Source organism: Callospermophilus lateralis, chromosome 1 (assembly GCF_048772815.1).
Source record: "Callospermophilus lateralis isolate mCalLat2 chromosome 1, mCalLat2.hap1, whole genome shotgun sequence".
NCBI lineage: Eukaryota > Metazoa > Chordata > Mammalia > Rodentia > Sciuridae > Callospermophilus > Callospermophilus lateralis.
In genome coordinates, this window is record NC_135305.1 from 219,222,332 (window position 1) to 219,240,901 (window position 18,570).

Here is an 18,570-nt window from a genome sequence, read left to right on the forward strand (position 1 = left end):
AACACCAGGACCTATTTTTTTCTTACCCAGTCACCAATGTCTCTGTCTCCATCCAACTCTCCCCACCCCACCCCACCCTTCCCTGCCTCTGTTAACACTATTCTACTCTCCACGTCTCTGAGATCAATATTTCTTGGTTTCCACGTATGATTTGAAAATGTGGTATTTGTCTTTCTGGCTCATTTCACTTAACATAATGTCCTTCAGGCTCATCTTGTTGCCAAAAAGGACAGGATTTCATTCACTTTTATGGCTGAATAATAGTGTATGCACGCACGTGTGTGTGTGTGTGTGTGTGTGTGTGTGTGACATTTAGATTGATTCTGCATCTTGGTGCCACACGATACCATCTCTCCCCAGTTAGAGGCTATAATCAAACAGACAAAACAAAATAACAAATACAGAGAAAGAGGAGCTCTCATACACTTTTTTTAAAATATTTTTTTAGTTGTTGATGGACCTTTGTTTTATTCATTTATCTATATGCAGGGATGAGAATCAAACCCAGTGCCTCACCTGTGTGAGGCAAGCGCTCTCTCACTGAGCCACAGCCCCAACCCTCTCAAATGCTTTTGGTGGGGATGTAAATTAGAACATCATGGAAAACAGTGTGAAGTTTCCTCAAAAAACTAAAAAGAGAGCTACTCTGTGTCCCAACAAGGCTTCCTAATTACTTCTTATATTTGTTTTTTTATGCCATTATACATGTTCTCTCTCTCTCTCTCCCTCCCTCCCTCTCTCTCTCTCTCTTCTCTTCTCTCTCTCTCTCTCTCTCTCTCTCTCTCTCTCTCTCTCTCCAAACGTAGTTGCCTACCTAAAAGGTTTTCCTGAAGTGCTGAACCCAGCCTTGGGATTCACCGACTTCTGATGAAGTCACCCTGTCAGGCTCCATGATGGCTGTTGCCCCATGCAGCAGCCATGGGGATGATGGCCCACATGCCCGAGGTCCCCATCCTTCTCTCCTCTCCTTTCCACAGTTCCCTCCCGGGGAGCTCCACCTCCCAGCCCCCCGGCCCAGGCAGGACTGGGCTCCTCCCGGAGTGGAGGGAGGGAGTGTGGTGGGGCTGGGGGTGGAGGAGTTATAAGAAGAGCACGGGGAGCGGAGCAGCCCTGGGGGGTGGGGGGGGCTACATTTAAAGAGGTGGGGTCTGGATCCCCAGACGAAAGAGGAAAAGATGCAGTCAAAGAACAGGGGCAACCCAGGCCGAGGTGCTGACTAAAAGACCAAGGGTACAACTGGAGGCAGCGTGGCGGAGTCTCCAGCCCTGTGCCCATGTCCCTCTCTCCCCAGAGCCGAAAAGGATAAGATGAGCACCAGGATCGACGCAGTGTGCAGCTACTATTCGGGTCCTACAGGCCCCAGGCTGGACAGGGAGCAGCTGTACTGGGAGCTGAGCCGGCTGACCCATGGTGTCACCCAGCTGGGCCCCTACTCTCTGGAAAGGAACAGTCTGTGTGTCAATGGTGAGTAGCTCTGCTTCAGCTGGGGGTGCCCAGATCCCTGAAGGGTCTTCCTGCACTGTGGTTTCTCCAGATTCACAGACAGAGTCCCGGGCCGACCTAGAATGCCCGTGGGGGCTCATTCTTCTCCCCTCAAAATCTTAACAGGATGTTTTTTTATGTAATTTTTTTGTTTATATATGACAGCAGAATGCATTACAATTCTTATTACACATATAGAGCACGATTTTTCATATCTCTGGTTGTATACATAGTGTATTCACACCGATTCATGTCTTCATACCTGTACTTTGAATAGTAATGACCATCACATTCCACCATCATTAATTACCCCCGCCCCCTCCCTTCCCCTCCCACCCCTCTGCTCTATCTAGAGTTCATCCATTCCTCCCATGCTCCTGTTCCCTATCCCACTAGGAATCAGCCTCCTTATATCAAAGAAAACATTCGGCATTTGGTTTTTTGGGTGATTGGCTAACTTCACTTAGCATTATCTTCTCTAACTCCACCCATTTACCTGCAACTGCCATAATTTTATTCTCTTTTATTGCTAAGTAATATTCCTTTGTGTATATATGCCACATTCTTTTTATCCATTCACCGATTGAAGGGCATCTAGATTGGTTCCACAGTTTAGCTATTGTGAATTGTGTTGCTATAAACATTGATGTGGCTGTGTCCCTGTAGGATACTGTTTTAAGTCCTTTGGATATAGACCAAAGAAAGGGGAGCTAGGACAAATGGTAGTTCCATTCCCAGCTTTCCAAGAAATCTCCATACTGCTTTCCATATTGGCTGCACCAATTTGCTTAAGCTGCACACGAAGATTCCTTCCACACTCATTCCTGTGCCCATTCACAGACCCAGCGGGAACAGCACACGGCATTAGGGAAGGAAGAGGGTAAACCAGCCCACAGTGGCTGTTGAGGTCAGCTGTGCCCCTGGAGCCCCCAACTTCCTAACCGCAGTGATTGGTAACCTCTTCCCCTCCCTGACGGCAGCCTGGGATCCTTCATTCATCTCCAAGGGCTAGCTAGAACTACACCTGCCCTGACAAACTAACCTGGAAGCTCTTCACAATGCTAGTGTCCTGTGCAACAAGGTCTTGGGCAACAGCATCAACAGTAACACCTGTAAGAAAGGCTAATCATGATTGAGGAATTCCTATGACCCTGAACTTCACATACAAAGTCTAGTAATCCTACCCAAAACTCTATGCACATTATGTCATAGAATCATCACTCTATGAGAAGCACAAAAAAAATGGAAGTGGTTAAGGGCAGAGAATCCCTCTGTAATGGATGAAGAGAACACAAAAGAGGCTAAGCACACATATAATGCTGTCTCTATCATTCATTTAATGAGTTTGACATTATTCCAGGTACGCACTAACCCACACACACAATAATGAAGGGGCCCTAATTGCTGCTATCTTTGAGATTAATGATAATGAGGATAATAATATTGTGAACAACAGAGTACAAGGCAATTAACTAATAACAGTAGATGTTATTTATTGATGAATCTCAGAGAAAGTGCTCAGGAAGATGGGTGTCTTGAATTCTGTTTTGACTTCTGCTTCTCACTCATTTTGATTTTTTTTTCTTTTCAATTGACACAAAATAACTGCACGTTATATAGAGGGTGCAGTGTGATGATTCAGTCCATGTGTGTACCATGTAATGATCACATCAAGCTAATTAACATTTCCATCTTCTTATCATTTTTTTGCATCTGAAGCCAATGGACACCTCTTTTCTGGTGCATCATAAAATAATAGTTTGCAATCTACCGTCATCCTACTGTGGTGTAGAATGTGAGAACTATTCTTTATATCTAACTCTATTTATTTATTATTTGATTTTTTGGTACCAGGGTTTAAACCCAAGGACATTTCATCACTAGGCCATATACCTAGCCCTTTTTTCTTAATGTTTACTTTGAGACGAGGCCTCACTAAGTTTCCTAGGGCCTTGCTAAGTTGCTGAGGCTGGGATTACAGACGCCCGCCACTGTGCCCAGCTCATAACTAACTATATTGAGATATTTATTATCCAATGGCCCTCTATCCCTCCCAGCCTCCAGCAATCACTATTTCACTCTCTTCTTCTTTGAGATCAACTTTCTTGGCTTCCACATGAGTGGGAATATGCAGTACACGTCCTTCTGTGTCTGGTTTATTTCACTGGACATAATGTCCCCAGGGAAATACAAATCAACCCACAACGAGATAGCATCTCACTCTGATGTAGGACAGGCACAGCTGGGCACCCAGGAATTAAGAGGAAGCAGGTTTAGTGGCTGCACTAGTTCAAAGTAAGGCTCTACCTAAAAAAATCCTACAAACCTGGAGTCTGGAAATGCTTGGAAACTTATACCCAATGGCGGGGGGTAGGGGACCTTGGAAGTTTACATTTTTATAGGAGTCTACATAAAAGTATTCTCTCTTTTTTTTTTTTTTTTGAGTTCACATAAAGTTCTTTTTTTCCCATTTTTTAGATTAGTCAGAGGCTTTCACAAGACATCATCAAGTCTGCAGCCAAACCTAGCTTTTGCAAGACAGAGCAACTTAGTCCTCACAAAAGCATAGGAAGTCCTAACCCACATTGAGTTTTTTTGGCAGAAATTTTCGCTAATATTCTGTTAATAAGAACAATTATGGGGAGGGTTTCTGGAAAAGCTTAATTAAGACTCTTTGGTGGAGGAAGGGGCATTGCTACAACCCTAGTTAGGATGAATGGCTATTCCCAGAAAAGGAAATAGAAAGTGGTGGTAAAGGTATGGACAAAGGAAAACTCTTATGCACCATTGATGGGAATGTGAAGCACATCCATTATGCAGGGAGAGTCTTCAAAAAACTAAAAATAGATGACCACATGACTTCACCCTTCCCAAACCTCCTCCTAGCATCTCACTCTTTCTTCCCTCCCTCTGCAGGTTATACCCATCAGTACTGGGCTTCAACCAGAAGCAGTGAGTATGGATGGCCCTAAAGTCCCCACGCCCCAGTACCCTCCCCCCCCAAGCCTGAGGTAGTGTGCCCCATCCCCGGGGTTCTCAGCTCCAGAGAGGCCCCAGGCCTGTCAAAGGTCTCAGGCTGGACCAAGGAGAGCCTCAAGTTCCCATTAACAGCTGGTTCTCTTGTGGCTGCCCAATGAAGCTCAGTAATCTTTATTTGTGTTGTATTTTTCTTTCAGATCTAGTGACCTCCACATACCCTCTAGGATCCCCAACATCTGTGACCCCTATTTCCAGCTCTACAGGTAGGAGTCTGGTCTCTGGGTCCCCCGAAACTTCATCTCCCACTCAGCAGCTGATGGATACTTGCATAGTCTGGAACCACTGTCCCCCTGCCTCCGCCTGCCTCACTCTGCCCCTTGCTGCCTCACCTCTGCCATGGCAGCCTCGTTTCTATTCCTCCAGGGTCCACGCATCCCTCTCTCTTTAGGGTTATTGCATGTCCTGTTCTTGGAGTTCATCTGCTGGTCCCTTCTTGTCCTGCAGGTCTCAGCCCAGCATGCACCTGTCAGGGAACGTCCCCACTTCACATCCCATACCCACCTCTGTGCTCTTTTCCTTCATGGTCATTATTACTATTTGGATTTTTTTTTACTGCTCACGTATTTGTGGCCCAAGACCTAAGAACGAAAGGTCTCGGCTCCTCCTCTTTTCGATGAGAAGTCCCTGACTTGTCAACCTTTGTCCTTCTGGGCTGAGAGGACTGGGGTTCTCTTCTGAGCTGAAGTCACACATCCACCCTGGAGGTCCTTCACCTCGCTCTCTGGCTGGCTGCAGGATAGCCCAAATGGGCTATCCCAGGCCTCACCTGGTGGACACTGTGGCTCTAGAGACGGTTAAGCTCTTCAGCCCACACCCAGCTCGGCACTAACCCGACGGGCTCTCTTTCCCCTGTCCTCCGGCTGCAGGTCTACAACCGGTCCTGGTGACATTTACCGTGAACCTGACAATCACCAACCTATATTACACCCCAGACATGGGGCGCCCAGGCTCCTTGAACTTTAACTCCACGGAGAAGGCCCTGATTCGCCTGGTAAGAGCCAGCCAATGCCTTCAGGGGCCTGCTGTGTCTTATCCCCCACCAGGCCCCGCAGCCCACCCCACTCATCTCCCTGTCCTTCCTCCCAGCTCGAGTCTGTGTTCAGGAACACCAGCATCGGCTCCAGCTACTCTGGCTGCAGACTGTCTCTGCTCAGGTGAGTCTTCCCTCCATCACATCACGAGGGCCTGTGCTGTCACAGGCAAACCTACCTGGAGGTGAGGGCCTGAGCCTGGTCCCTAGACAGCAAGGATCATAAATGGCTGCGGCCGTCCAGGAACTCAGACATGGAAGACACTCTCTTTGGCTAAGAGCATTAAAGAGAGGGATTGCCAAAAGAGCTGGCCTTCAGCTATTTGGACAAGCAGAGAATGGAGCAAGCAGGTTCATGGATCAGCAAGGGCAGCGCCAACGCATTAGCAAACAGGAAATGACAGCTTAGGCCATTCTTGCAATGGTACTGGGGACACTGAGGTGGACCGTGAGTCCTTCCCTCTAGGTGCCCCAACTCGAGAGAGGCAAGCAGCCACATGAACTGAAACCATAACGTGAGCCGGGTTCGTGTGACCACTGAACTCTACACGGGGGCCACAGGAGCCCAGAGCGTGGACTTTGAGCTCATCACGAGGGTGCTGGGTAGAGGCCGCCCGGAGAGGGTGATGCCCAAGGCCGGTTTTGACAGCTGAGTGAATGTACATTAGCCAGAGGAAGCACTGGCCAAGGTGGCATTTCAAGGGTGGGCCATCGTGAGCAATGGCACATGTGAGAAAGAGCATGGTGTGTGGGCAAAGTTCAGTGAAATAGGAGGAGAGGGAGGGACAATCAGCGGATGGATCAAGGAATGGGTGAAGGAATGGAAAAGAAAGGAAGGGAGGAAGGGAGGGAGGGGAAGAGGGAGGGGGAGAGAAGCGGGGGATAGAGAAGGGAGGAAGCAGGTGAGTGCCTGGGAACTGTGTGGATGGCTGAGATCACACTCCTGGGGCAGTGGAGAAACAGCATCCTGAGAGGAGACCGTATGGCCAGGGTGGAGACCCCAGGCCATACCAAGGAGTTGTCACCATGTTTTGTACAGCAATGAGGTGACACACAAATAATCTCCAGTGTCCAAATGTGTTACATCACACTCTTTTTCTGACCCTAGCTATATAATGTTTGGAAAATTCTTTACTATGTATGTGACTTTGTTTCCTCAGTGATAAAATGAGCATGGATAGAGTTAATGACGCTGCATCGCATACTTGAAGTTTGCTAGGTAGATCTTGAGTATTCTCAACACAGAGACCCACACAGGAGAAAAGCGCTATGTAAAGCGATGGAAATGTTAATGAGCTTGACTGCAAGTAATGCATATGGGTGTCAAAACACTGAATTATATTTCAATAAAGCTGTAATTTAAAATGTTTAAGAAACAGGAATAGCATCCATATCTATTTCGTTGAGTTGTTGACAAGCTAAAGTGGGACAGCCACGGCAAAAAAGTCGAGTGCTCAGTAAAAGCTGTCCCATAAATATTATCACCTAGCAGTTGTCTTGTAAATATTAGTCATAATTTTATTCAGAGCCAGGGGGTCTCTGGAGTTGTCAGTGCAGCTCTGGTTCGCATGATGTGGCTTGTTTTAAGTAAGGCATTAGCAAAAGTGGTCAGGGATCATTTAAAATGATGCTGGGCCAGGAAAGTTGAGTGGGCCATTGAGAAGACAGAAGGGACCTGGGTGCACCGTGGCCGCGGGGAGAAATGCTACGAGGAGGTCCGGGAGGCCTCCAGACCTCTGGCACCGACATGGACAGAGAAACATGGGGAAGGAGCAGGCTTTGTATTTCAGGGGGACAAGATGATAAGCTGAACTTGGGAAATACAGGATCAAAGGGGTCTGAGGGCATCTTTGAGGCTGTTGGTCACATGAAGTGATGCTCAGGAGAGAAGTCTCTTTAAAGTGCAATCGTGTCTTATGGTCATGAGCTGGTACCGGACACGGTGGGTGTTAGCCAAGAAGAATGGGGATCCAAAAAGGAGAAGCTGGCTGAGGATGAGGCTCTGAAGATCAACCAGTTTACAGACAGGCAGGGAGCCTGCGTAAAGGACCAGACAGGAATGTGTCCGAGAAACCAGACACGACCCATAGAGAGGGGTCAGGAAATCAGGAGGGGGGCTCAGTCTGAAGGAGAGACGTGACCCTCCCACGTCTCTGGGTGTCCCCACTCCCACATCCCTGTCATGGCAGATCCAAGAGTGAGGCGGTCACCACCGTGAACGCCATCTGCACCTACCACCCTGACCCCATGAGCCCCAGTCTGGACCGAAAGCAGCTGTACCAGGAAGTGAGCCAGCTGACCCACGGAATCACCCGGCTGGGTCCCTACACCCTGGACAGAGACAGCCTCTATATCAATGGTGAGTGACCACTACAGCAGGGGTCTCCACAGACCCAGATCTCTCTCTACTAGTAGTTCTTGACTAGGTGACTTTGCATCCCAGGGGACATTAGGCAATGCCTGGAGGCATTTTCATGTGACCCCTGTAGGGATGTTCATAGCATCTACTAGGTAGAGGACAGGGATGCTGCTAACCTGGAAAGCACAAGACTCTATGAGGAATTAACTAGGTCAAAACAGCTCTGACACAAACCCAGGTCGCCTTGAGAGCTCATTTTCCATGGTCAGCACGCTAACAGAGGCTGATTTCTTCTCCCCTTCCACCTTCGGAGATGAAATGGCTCTTATTCCCATCTGCTTCCATAAAGCCCAGTGGGAGCACCCAGGTGCTGCAGGGGACATGGGGTGCTGCAGAGTCCTCTGGTTAAGTCTCCCCCAAGAGTCTTCAGGGGCCCAGTTCAAGTTCAGCCCTCACTCCGCTTTTTCTGTTCATCGTGACAACGTAAGGCACATTCTCAGGCCCCAAGAACCATATGGACTCACATTGCCCTCCTAAAACTTCACCTCCCTCAGTCAATACATCAGGAATGGTAGCTGTTGACACATCATAGCCAAAAAACAGAAAGAAAAAAACCCACACTACAACACTACTGCCAAGAATAAAGACCACAACTGCGGCTCACATTTATTCAAAGTTTCCTGTGCACCAGGAACGGCGATGAGGACTTGACTAGTGTTGTTTCATGTTAATCTCACACAAAACTCTGGGAGTAGTGATGCTCATTTTGACCTACAGCCACTGTGCATTCAGGGAGGAAGTCATTGGCCCAGGGACCACCCAATTATAACGCAGGGCAAAATGAAGATGCCACCCAAGTACTGGAGGCACAGCTAAACCAGGAAACTCAGCAGACCATCCAAATAGAGCAAGCCCCAAACAGAAGGACAGGCAGGGGCATCTGGTGACCTCTAGCTTAACAGACTAACCCAATGCTTAGTTTTCTCCCATCTCTATCCACTTTATCCACTTTCCTTTATGCCTGGTTTGCAATACCTATACTTCTTTGTATTATCTGTAGCACGCGTTGTTCTTGGCCCTTAGAAGGTCTGCTCCAAAATTGCAACTAACTTGAGCAGTGGTGAACAGTGTGGACGCTGTTGAGTGACGGTTCTGTTTCGTGTGATGCAGGACAAGTCCTGTTACCGTCTCAGTGTTAGGGTTTAGTGTTTTACGCCTGCAGAATGGGGTAAAAATACCACGTGGGATTGTTCTGATAATCACATGAGATCATTCAGGAATAACCCTAGTAAATCTCAGGCCTCCTCTGGAGCCAGTCTTTCATCTCCCATTGAGGATCAGAAGAAATGCCAACCATGACCCAGGCCAAACACTCAGGAAAAATCCAATCTTCTCCCCAGTTGCTTTCAGACTCCAACTGCGATAACGTCCATCTGACCCTCAAGTCTCTCCCCCTTTACCCCATCCCATGCCATTATCCAAATTGTTCTTAATATTCCAAACCATGCATGCCACTCTCTTCCTCCATCTCATTTTCACCTCCCCATGCCCCTTCTCAATTCGCCACAACTTTGTCAATTCCACATCCCGAAAACCCAGACACTAAGCTAGAAAAAGACCCTCACCAAATTTTATGAAGGAGACGAAGCTGAGAGAGCAAAGATAGAATTAAATAATCCTTACGGAGGGAAATAAATGTCCCTGAGTGTGTTTTGACCTCATGTGAAGCACTGTCACCAGGGCACGGCAGGTCCCTCTTGGTTACCACAGGCACCTCTTGTTATCAACTCTCAGTAAAAACGATGGTGACGGTGTGCATCCCACCATCAAAGAACAAGGCACAGAACAGGGACCCAGGAAAACGTTGTCTGTCTTCCTGTCTCATAAGTGTCTTCAGGACTCGGGTCTCCGGGGATGCTGCCTTCTCCCGCCTTTGCTGTGGCCTTCCTAACAGGCCTTTCTTGCTGTCTCTGCAGGTTACAACCAACGGTCCTTGGCCCTTACCACCAGCAGTGAGTATTCAAAGCTGTGACAGACCCCCCAGTGTCCCCAGGAGCTTTCCTCCTTAGAGCTCATGGGAGAGAACCCGACGGTGCCTCCCCCTGAGCCCTGCAGATTCCGGACAGAGCCCAGGATCCAATTCACAGCTTTCTCCCCACATGCTTTGAGGATGGAGCCAATTTCCACACCCTCCCTCCTGTCCTTGTTCCTCCAGGGACTTCCACCTTCTCTCTAGGACTTCCTACCTCCCTGACACGCCCAGCTCTAGGCAGGAACCTCTCTCTGGGGTCTCTGGCACGTGGTCTGGCCCCTGCTGACCAGCAGCCCCCGGCTCCCTAGCCACCCTGTCCCTCACTCCCCCACTTTGGCCGCCCCACAGATGTGCTTGCTTTCCTGGCACCGTAGCTCTGTCCCACCTGAGGACCCCCACTCCTCGCTGATTCTGCAGACTGGCCACCCCCTTCCCTGGTACCTCCTTGTTTTCCAAACGTTCCCAAGCCCCCTGCTGTGAAATGGCACCTTCCCTGTATCCCTACCTGGCTCCCAAGGGTTTGCACCATCCCATCACCCTTTGTGTTTGTCCCCGGGAACTCAGCACCCACTTCACTTCCTATTAATTGTCTGAATGAGTCCATGAATGAAAGAAGCCACCTCTGTATGTTATTTGAGGATTCAATTCAGACATCAGCACATCGTTAAAAATCTAAGTCAGGAGTTTGGTTCTTGCCCTGTCCCCTCCTTTTTCCCAGATGTGGGTCTGAGGGCTCCCGAAGCTTCAGAAACCTTTAGAAACTTGTGGGGCTTTCTTTATGCCATGAAAACGGTCCCATCTAAACTCTTAAGCCGGAGCCACACTCTAGGGGCCCAACCGCTAACCTTATGTCATCGAGGAGACAAAGATTTGGCACAGAGAAAATGTCTCTTTAGTTCAGAAATAAACATCTTTCTATTGGCACATCCATGTTTACAGCAGCATTAGCCATAATAGCCAAAAGGTAAGAACGACCCAAATGTCCACTGACAAACAAATGGGTAAACAAAAATGGAACGCACCTGTGCAATGGAATACTATTTAGTCCTAAAAAGGAAAAAATTCTGATCCATGTTAAAACATGGATGAATCTTGAAGATATGTTGCTAAAGAAATTAATTAATATAGAGTTTCAGTTTTGCAAGATAAAAAAGCTCTAGAGATTATGGCACAACCAACACAAGTGGCCCTTCACCCCACCACCCCAGACGGAGGTCAGAATGAGCCACTGCCCCCTCTCTCTCCAGCTGCAGGTACAAGCTTGTACCTGGTATCCTTCACCCTCAACTTCACCATCACCAGCCTGAACTACACAAAGGACATGGAGCCCCCAGGATCTGAGATATTCAAGACCATAGAGAGGATCTTGAAACGCCTGGTGAGAGCTCGCCCATGCTCCCCGTCCCATCTCAGTCTTGTCCCCAGCCCTTTGTCCCACCAGCTCACCTCCCTCCCTCCCTCCCTCTCATCCCCAGCTCAGGCCCGTGTTCCAGAATAGCAGTATTGGGCACCTGTATTCTGACTGCAAACTGACCTTACTCAGGTGAGTGCTCCAGAGAGATAAGCAGGCCGCGTGGGCGATGACCACAAGCTGGGCCCCAGCGCCCTGCGCCCCCTGTCCTGAGGGCAGCTGACTCCCAGCTCCCATTCAAGTCCTGTCCTTCCAGAAGCGAAACAAAAAAATGTGGGCTCCCTGGGTTCTTGCCTTCCTGAGAGACAAGGAGGAATGCTCCTATTGAGCACTTACACAAATATTAAGTGCCATTGGGTCTACACTGTGGCCTCATTTCACAGATGAAGAAAATGAGGCACAGAGAGGCTGGGACATTTACCCAGAGTCCTCCAGTGAGTGAGCGGCAGAACTGAGATTTAAACAAGCTGACACTGCCTTCTTTCACCTTGCCAAATTCCCAGATTCCTTTCTTCCACCCCTTTCATCCTGTTTCTGTCTTCAGGGTTTGTGAGGTCTTGTTGCAGATGTCATGTTAAAGTTTAGTACACATAGTGATTTTTTTTGTGGGGGGGGGGGTACCAGGGATTGAACCAAGGGATGCTTAACCATTGAGCCACATCCCTAGTCCTTTTTTATTTCATTTTTTATTTTGAGACAGGGTCTTGCTAAGTTGCTGAGGCTGGCTTTGAACTTGTGATCCTCCTTCCTCACTCTCCTGAGATACTAGGGTGTGCACCACCATGCTTAACAAATATCAACATTTATAGATGCCACATCCTCTTTGTATGGGGACCATGGCTGTCCTATGCATTTCCAGCCCAAGGCCACTTGATTGCCCAGCACCCCCCCACACACTTTCTTTATCCCCTCCTTCAATGGATCCCAGCCTGGAGTTTCCACCACCCCATCCTTATGTCCCTCTCTGCCCAGACCTGAGAAAAACAGAACAGCTACTGGAGTGGACGCGGTCTGCACCTACCGTCCTGACCCCATGGGCCTCGAGCTGGACAGAAAGAAGCTGTACTGGGAGCTGCGCCACGAGACCCACGATGTCACCCAGCTGGGCTTCTTCACCCTAGACAGGGACAGTCTCTATGTCAATGGTGAGCAGCCTTTAGTAACCACAAGCCAAAGCTGAGAATCCACGCCTAAGAAGAGGTGTGGACTTTGCAGTTTGCCACAGACCTGTCCTGTGAATTGTCCTCCACCTAAACAGCTCCCCTTGAGTAACCAGAAGGCACCCATGAGCCCTCAAGTTTGCAAGTCCTTCTCTTTCCCTCATAACTCCACATTCCAGGGCTGTGACCTGCACCTGTCTGAGCCACAAAAGCCTTTATTCAAATGCATGAAAGAGAATATCCCTCTTGCTGAAGCCAACAGGGATTCCAGAGTCTGACCATTCACCTTTCTCCCCATTGGTGTCTCAAAATCCCCTCGAGATCCTGAAAAACACAGCTTGCAAATATACACCATAAGAATTGGGGGATATTTATCTCCCTAAACAATTGCAAGCCCATGAAGACAGAGACTGGGTCTCCAGCTTTTCTCCTTTGGGAAAGCACACGGCCACCCCCAGATCCTAAGTATTCCACTGAGTCCGTCTAAAGCCTCTCCTGCAGATGGCACCTTCTCCTGCCTGCACTCCAACCCTGTCTCCTTTTCTCATTGCAGGTTATAACCATCAGGCCTCGGGTCCCTCTCTCAGCAGTGAGTACTTATCCTTGATGACCGTGTGCACAAACCTCTTGTGAACAGCTGAGTTCTCCCACCCTGAGTCCAGGGACGTGGGGAGAAAAGAAACCAGTGGACTGTATTGTCTCACCCACCCCCACACACTCAGTGGCCCGGGCTTGTCAGGGAGACTCATGGTGGCACCCGTGCCCAGCCCGGATCCCCCTCCTCACTCCGCTCTGTTTCTCCTCAGCCGCTGTGAGCTCTACTTTGTTCCCAACGACTTCCACGGCGCACGCCCACCTCTCCAGCTCCACAGGTGGGTGACTTCTCTTTCCAACCTCTTCTGGGAAGTCAGCGTGCACAGCCTCAAAGCGAGGACCTGGGAGATGCAGGGAAAAGGCAGTGTGAGGGGTGGCCGGGAGCTGCCACAGCACCTCCTGCTCCTCCGTGAACGCAAGAGCCAGGGGACCTGTGCTCCTCATTTCCCTAGCCACGTTGACCTTGGGCACTTTAGTTACCTTCTTCACCTGCCAAGTGGAGCTATTAACACTTCCTAAGTTTGTTATGAATGTTCAATGAAAAGACAGTTATGTGCCCCGTGACAGCATTTCAGTCAAAGATGGATCACACATGGGACAGGGGTCCCATGAGATTATATCGCCCAGTGACACTGTAGCCATCTTACTTGTGTAAGTACACTCTATATGTAAGACCCTAGCACAGGGGCTGGCAGGAAATTGGGTTTGACAAGTATTTATGGGGCACCTGTTCTCTACTGGTCATAGGGATAAGACACCAAGGAAGTCAGAATGTGGTCCTTCCCTGGGGTTAGTGCCCTGGGTCACCTGGAAGGTCCATCCAGGTAGAATTGATAATAAGAGAGAGCCATAGTATTCAGCACTTCCTGTGTGTCCTCACACATGCTGTATTCTTTCAATTCTCAGCTTTTCACTTTGAATAAATAATTATAGATTCAGGGAATGTTGTAAAAATAGTAGGCAGTTCCCCTAAACTCTTCATCCAATTTCCCCAGTGGCTACACCTTGCGTAACTCTAATACAATATCCAAATCAGGAAATCAACATTGTTAAAATCAAGACCTCAGTCAAATTTTACTAGTTTCTTACATGCACTCCTGAGTGTGTGGGCATGTGTGTGTGTGTGTGGGTGTGTGTGTGTGACCATTTTATCCTATGGGCAGATTCCTGAACCACCCCCACAACCAAGAGACAGAACTGTTCCAGCCCCACGAGGATCTCCCTGCAGTTACTCCTGTACAGTCATGCTCACGCAGCCCAGACCCTGGCACTCACGGATCTGTGCGCTCTCTCTATGATTTTATTTTGAGAAAAATTAAATACAGGGCTGGGGTTGTCACTCAGTGGTAGAGCGCTTGCCCAGCATGCATGAGGCATGGGGTTCGATCCTCAGGACCACATAAAAATAAATAAATAAAATTTAAAAATGTTTCCTTTTAAAAAAAAAATAATTAAATACAAATATAAAATAAATGGAAATGGAAATACGCCAGTTGGGCCTTTTGGGATCAGCTTTATTTTGTTCTTGTGCGATGCCCTTGAGATGTGCTGACTCTTTTAACAAACAGCCATCTATCTCACTTCCATCATGTCCCTACAAAGTAGGGTCCCTACAAAATGTAGGATTCCCCCCCTTTACAGTGGAAGCAACTGAGGTTCAGGCAGGTAAACTGTCCACAGTCACAGTGAGGGGCAGAGAGGGAATTTGAAACCAGACCCCACTCAGCCGTGTGGCCGTAACCACAGTAACAAAGCTCTACAGTGTGGCCTCTCTGTTAATGGACAAGTTCTGGGAGCCATGGGAGGGGGTGCGCGGGGTAAGCCAGTTCAGTAGGTGAGAGAGGACCTCCTTTTAAGGACTGCTGTTCGGCGGATGTTCAAAAAAAAATAGTTTGTTGAATGTTAAGTGGGACTGAATTGAATTTTTCCCAACCATGACATTTTAGCTCTTTCACCAGAACCTATTAGGGCCAGAACTCAATTCCTGGCCACCCTGTCAGGTCCCTTAATCTGCGTCTGGGCTTCTAACCTACTTCTGCGGCAGTTTCCAACACCGGGCTTTCCTCCCTACCTGGCTGTCCCTCTTCCTGTCCTGCCGGCTGCAAACCCTCCAGCTGGGTCCTCTGAAGTTGGGGCCCAGACTAGGTCTGCCATACATGCGGGCTCTGTTTCTGCTCCCCAGCTGCAGTGGCGGTCCCTTTCCAGCTGCCATTCACCCTCAACTTCACCATCACCAACCTGGAGTACGAGGAGGACATGCAGAACACGGGCTCCAGAAAGTTCAGCTCCACCGAAAGAATCCTGCAGTACCTGGTGAGAGCCCCGCCCACCTCGCTTGGCCCCGCCCACAACCCCAGACGGGTTCCAGCCCCACCCACCTCACCCGGCCCGGCCCCGCCCACCCATGCTCCCGCTCCTGCAGGTTTGTCTGGTGGTTCCTTCTCACTTCCCCTTTCCCTCCTCGCAGCTCAAAACCATATTCAAGAACAGCAGTCTGGGATACCTCTATTCGGGCTGCCGATTATCCACGCTCAGGTGAGATCCTCCCCAGGAAAAACCCAGCTGCACAGGTGGATGGGACCCCAAGCTCTGGGCTCCCTGACTGTCCACACTTGGAGCCACTACTGACCATGGACACTAAGCATCAACAGCACCACCAGCGGCTGTTACTATGACCCAAAGCGCTGTGCTGTGTATTTCCAGTTTAACATCTTGTCTATCCAATCAAGAGCCTCATGAAGCTGTTAGGGGAACAGAACTGAGGCTCAGAGGGAACAAGTGGCTTGTGGAAGGTCACACAGAGCAACCCCAGTGCTTCAGGTTCTAGATCCAGACTCCCAGCCCCGGGGTTGTGCTGCCCCCTCTGCCCAAACTCTGGCCTTGCAGATGTGGAAAGTCACGAGAATGGGGGAGGAAAGGCGAGCAGAGTGTCACAGGGAGACTCCCAAGTGGGCGGGACTCAGCCCTCAGGACCTGCCCTGCCCTGGGGTGGGTGGGAGGTGGGATGGACACTGTCCCTGGAGGGCTAGAAAGAGCAGGCAGCCTGGGTTAGAGACTACTGGACCTTCTCGCCAACATCCCACATCTCTCAAAGAATCTCTAGGTCGGGCTCTTGAGAGATTCCTATTTTCTCATAGTCATCTACCCCCAGCTCTCCTCTCTTCCCAGGAAAAAAAGGGGGAAGGGGGTCTAGTGGCCAAGAGACCTGAGCTCCAGTTCCAACTCTGCTATTTGCTACAGTCTATGACTGTGACTCAGGCGAAATGACCAAACCTTTCTGCTCCATTTCCCTATGATACATGCCTCAGATCTGTGGATTCAACCAACCATGGATTGACAAGTCAGAAAAAAATAACTGCACCCATTCTGAACATGTACAGACTTATTCATGATTTCCTAAATAACAAAATATAACACCTAAATACAAGGACAGTCTCTATGTCACTAGGTATTAGAAGTGTTCTAGAGAGGGCTTAAAGTCTGTAGGAGGACATGTTGCATGCAAATACTCATTTTATTCAAGGAACTTGAGCATTTAAGGATTTTGGTATCCCTGGGGGCCCTAGACTCAATCCCTGACAGATATTGCAGGACAACCACGTGGGAGGGGATAGACCTATGTGTATGTATATTATATATATATATATATATATATATATATATATATATATGCTATAAAAATAGATGTAACTAGTTTAATATAAATATTTAGGCACAAATATAATGTATAACAGCCTAATCTATAATATAATTATACATAATGTAATCATATATAAAATACATAGACCACATATATTTACATATTAAGTTCATATTTACCTATCCCTAGACTATATTTTAAACCACATGTACTTGGTTGTATGTAATATAGAGGTTTAATCATCATTGTGCGAATGGAGCAACAGCAGCCCATAGGAATGCTTTAAGAATGCAGTGAAGCGACTGTGAACACAGCACTGGGTCTGTTGCATTGATTATTTAATACATGGTAGTTGTTGCCCTGGGAGGCAACCTCCCAAGCTCTGGAACCCCTTTCCCTCTGAATTGCTCTCTCTACAAGGGGGTGGCTGGGCAGATGGGTCTGCATCCTGTAGCTAAAGATGCATGTGGGGTCATCAAACCTTGTGACCTCAGGTTGGACCAGCCATGGTTTCAGACAGATCCACCAAACAGCCATCTCTCCCATGTCCTTTACCAACCTAGCCTCCTTAGAAGTGTCCCAACCCTGCTATTCCATAGGATCTAGAGAGGGTAACTTTAGCCTCTGATGCCAGCTCTCTGAAGGACAATGTCACTCACTGTGCTATGGTCACCTTCCTGGGGGCCCTGTTGCCCATTACACCCTGACCCTCAGCACCTTGTTGTGTCCATCAGAACCTGTGTTAGGACTCGGCTGTCCTGACATCCCTGGGATCACTCATCCCCATGGACAGCCCCCCTCTGCGTCTGTTGTGTGTCCCGTGCTCCAGGGGACTGGAATTCTGATCCTAATAATCGTTCACTGTGGGCATTTCCATGTGGACAGCAGCTTCCTTGTTAACCAGGGTTTCCCCAGTTTCTATGTCGGGAACTGGCAAAGAAAAAGAGGGTAGAACGGAGAGGTAGTTGGGCCATGTATGGTGTTTATCCAGGCCTGAGAAGGACGGGGCAGCCACCAGAGTGGACCTGATCTGCACACATCGCCCTGACCCTAAAGGCCACATATTGGACCGAGAAAGACTGTACTGGGAGCTGAGCCAGCTGACCTATAACATCACCCGGCTGGGACCTTACACCCTGGACAAGGACAGTCTCTATGTCAATGGTGAGCAGCTGGAGGGGGTTGGAGTCCTCCTTGTTGATCACACTCCTTTCCTGGCCCCGTGGACTTGGCCCTGTGCTCAGTCTGGATCTCATGGCGTCTTCTCATCTTGAACTGATTCACCCTCAGGCCCTTCTTCCCTGACATGAGGGTCCTGATGAAGAATCCCCTACAGCCCTTGCTTCATAAAGCCCCTCCACTGCACCCCGGAGTCCCTGACCCCTTCTTAGAAGGCTACCCCTGCCCTAACCCTTGTCCACCGCCCCTCCTTTTCCCTGCAGGTTTCACCCATTGGAGCTCTTCCCTCGTCACCAGCAGTGAGTACCCGCTGATGTTCCAGCGACCCATCCCCACCAAGCAGAGCAGGGTCTGACCCTTCCTCGTGCCCTCCTTGTCCTATCCAGAAGCAAAAAGATCTGAGAGAGAAAAGTTAATTTATTATCATTACTATTTATTTTGAGACAGGATCTTGCTAAGTTTCCCAGGCTGACCTCAAGTTTTGGATCCTCCTGCCTCAGCCTCCCAAGTCACTGGGACTACAGGCATGCACCACCAATGCCTGGCTAGAGAGAGCAGAATTTTTTTACCCTCTGCTCTGCCCAGCTTCAGAGAGAGTCCAAGTTCAAGCCTCCATGCCACAAACCCTGTAAATAGTCCCTCCT

The 18,570-nt window shown here is 48.9% G+C and overlaps 1 protein-coding gene across 1 annotated transcript in view; it reads left to right on the top strand.

Annotated features, from left to right (window-relative positions):
• Positions 1-18,570, top strand: part of Muc16 (mucin 16, cell surface associated) — a 98,753-nt gene that overhangs the window by 29,231 nt on the left and 50,952 nt on the right. Inside the window, exons 12-26 of the mRNA XM_077110359.1 lie at positions 1,292-1,464; positions 5,388-5,512; positions 5,608-5,675; positions 7,741-7,910; positions 9,887-9,922; positions 11,196-11,320; positions 11,418-11,485; positions 12,326-12,498; positions 13,067-13,142; positions 13,320-13,385; positions 14,103-14,116; positions 15,290-15,420; positions 15,575-15,642; positions 17,739-17,911; positions 18,190-18,225. Of these exons, the coding sequence (XP_076966474.1) occupies positions 1,292-1,464; positions 5,388-5,512; positions 5,608-5,675; positions 7,741-7,910; positions 9,887-9,922; positions 11,196-11,320; positions 11,418-11,485; positions 12,326-12,498; positions 13,067-13,142; positions 13,320-13,385; positions 14,103-14,116; positions 15,290-15,420; positions 15,575-15,642; positions 17,739-17,911; positions 18,190-18,225 (1,502 nt within the window). The remainder of the gene's footprint in view (positions 1-1,291; positions 1,465-5,387; positions 5,513-5,607; positions 5,676-7,740; positions 7,911-9,886; positions 9,923-11,195; positions 11,321-11,417; positions 11,486-12,325; positions 12,499-13,066; positions 13,143-13,319; positions 13,386-14,102; positions 14,117-15,289; positions 15,421-15,574; positions 15,643-17,738; positions 17,912-18,189; positions 18,226-18,570) is intronic.